Source organism: Olea europaea, chromosome 13 (genome assembly GCF_002742605.1).
Source record: "Olea europaea var. sylvestris chromosome 13, O_europaea_v1, whole genome shotgun sequence".
Taxonomy (NCBI): Eukaryota; Viridiplantae; Streptophyta; class Magnoliopsida; order Lamiales; family Oleaceae; genus Olea; species Olea europaea.
In genome coordinates, this window is record NC_036249.1 from 5,371,632 (window position 1) to 5,374,171 (window position 2,540).

Consider the following 2,540-nt stretch of genomic DNA (forward strand, 5'->3'; position numbering starts at 1 on the left):
TTATATAGAACTTGTTTGCAGTCTTTTCAAAGGCAGTAAAGACAGTTATTCAACAGTAAACCAAAGGAAAGAAATGTACTATCGAGAAAAAAATCCACCGTTTAAAAAATAAACAGCCTTAAAAATTTGCATGTTTATGCCTTTATTCATATAGAGACGTGTACAGATATATAGTTGGCAAATGGACGGACAGAACAATAGCACTCAAATTCCTGAATAGTCACCGACCAAAGCCATCCATTATCTACCAATTATAAAATGATTCATGCAAACAGATTTTTTCACAGAACTCAAAAGGCGTCAGTTCATGTTTAGTATATAGCTCCCATTAATCTTTTAATAAAGACAAACCCTTTTGGATTTAAAGGTGCTTGCATTTTTTGCAAATAAAATCGCCAAATGATTTGCTAACATTTACAATTTCAGCAAATGAAATTATTTGAAATAAGCAATATAATATATTCCATCAACATGAATGCACAAAACCCAAATTGAACAATAAAGTAAACATGCTTCCTCAATTGGGCAATACGTTTGGTAAATTTTAGAATATAAAATGCACAACAAGTACCGGACTTCATTTTAAGATTGTTGAAGAAATTACAGTGATATTGTGCATATTATATTCACAAAAATCAAGTCGTTTATTTGCGTGAAATCGAAATGTAATTTTGACTTATTGGAATGGATTTGAAAAGACAAATCAATAATTTACCGAATCTGAACGTATGAATATGGATTCATCCATTTTCTACTTTAAGTGAAAGTAGATCGAACCTTGCAAAATAAATATGTAAATAAGGTTAATGAATTTCTGAAATCAAAGAGTAATCAAATGAATTAGAAAATGAAGCAAGAAAATGCAAATGATGGATTTTTGGCCGAGGCAAGTGTTGGACACTTTGTCCTTAAAATGAATTTACCCCCGCATCAGTGCTAACGATTTTTCGACAATCATCTCCCAAGATGCAACGACCACATCGAGCTATAGGAGCACTCCAAATGGCTTAGATCAACGAACTCGAACGAATTTCTCTCTCTACCAAAACCATGACTTTGATGTAAATGTTTTATGCAAAACCAAAGTGTAACATGAAATAGAATGATATGGGATTATGAGTTGAGTTTCTTTTTGTTGATAAAATTCAAACACATGGGGTCTATACATAGTAGTTTGAAAGGTATGCCAAAGGATACAATCATACCAAAAGACACATATCTTGAAATTTATTTTTATACATTAAGAGACAATTATTGGAAATTGATCATAGCCATACCAACAGTCATGATCTTTAATATGAAAAGACACGTCCATATATTTTTAGAATATTTCACAATATTCTATACAATTTCAAGTATTAAGCGGCTTACATTTGGCTTAATTTCTCATTCACCAAATTAAGAATTCCACTTAAATAATCATTTAAAATTGGTCACAATCAATTTTCGATACAAAATTCCACCAGAATTTTATTATGGCTATGGGGAAACAAAGTAATAAAGATGGGATGGGATGCTAGTTGCTGTATCATTACCCTTTCAATTTCTTTTCCAAATGCAATGGATGCTAATTTCTTTATATTTCCATATGCCAAAAAAAAAGAACATATAGGTAATTAATCGCGCTCATTCTTTTTTCTTCTTTCCTTTTGTAATTTGCTACAGAACTCTACAGGGATTGTCTTCTCTCTCAAACTCACTCTCTCATAGCTATGAAAATTTTACTAGAAGATTTCAGAGACACGCAGAAGTCAGTAGGCCAACTGTTGATCCGGAAGGATATGAAAGTTCCAGCTCGAAGAACAATGTGGATGAAAGTAAACTTGTCACGCGTTCAATCAATTATGAGAACGCTGCTAAACACAATGTGATATCTGACTTGAAGGTATCTGAAAGACACGATCTTGCCATGATTTTCACGTGCAACGTTTGTGATACCAGATCTGTAAAGACAGTTTGTCGTGAATCGTATGATAAAGGCATAGTGGTGGCTAGATGTGCTGGATGTAATAATCTGCACCTGATTGCGGATCGGTTAGGATGGTTCGGAGAACCTGGTAGCGTTGAGGAGTTTTTGGCTGCTCGTGGGGAGGAGGTGAAGAAGGGATCCATTGATACTTTAAATCTAACTCTCGATGATCTTGCAGGTAAGAAAAATCTAGAGTTTTAAGAAGCTTGAAATTTAAAAATGTGGAAAATATAGCATTCTGCTCTAATGGATTATATTTGAGTCTTGTAATCCTGCAAGAGCTGCTTGTAGTCTCGTCATCTAAACGATATTTTAAACTTAAGTAATCATCGAAATATTATTATAAACTATTGAATATTGTATTGTTATTCATTAAAAGAAAGAGATTTGTACATATTTTCCCTTGGTTTTTCGTACAAAAAGAATCGAATGCCTATACTATCATTTACAGAAAATATATTGATTCGAATGATGGCTCAATTAAATCTCAGGTACAAAACAATCTGTCCAGTGTCATTAACTAACACGCCATTACTGTATGTTGGCTGAGAATCTAATGAGCATTCTGTTA

The 2,540-nt window shown here is 33.1% G+C and overlaps 1 protein-coding gene across 1 annotated transcript in view; it reads left to right on the forward strand.

Annotated features, from left to right (window-relative positions):
* LOC111408356 overlaps window positions 1–2,269 on the forward strand; it is an 8,429-nt gene extending 6,160 nt beyond the window's left edge. The window contains exon 5 of the mRNA XM_023038125.1: window positions 1,666–2,269. Coding sequence (XP_022893893.1) covers window positions 1,666–2,170 — 505 coding nt within the window. The 3' untranslated portion in view covers window positions 2,171–2,269. The remainder of the gene's footprint in view (window positions 1–1,665) is intronic.
* Window positions 2,270–2,540: the final 271 nt, after the last annotated feature.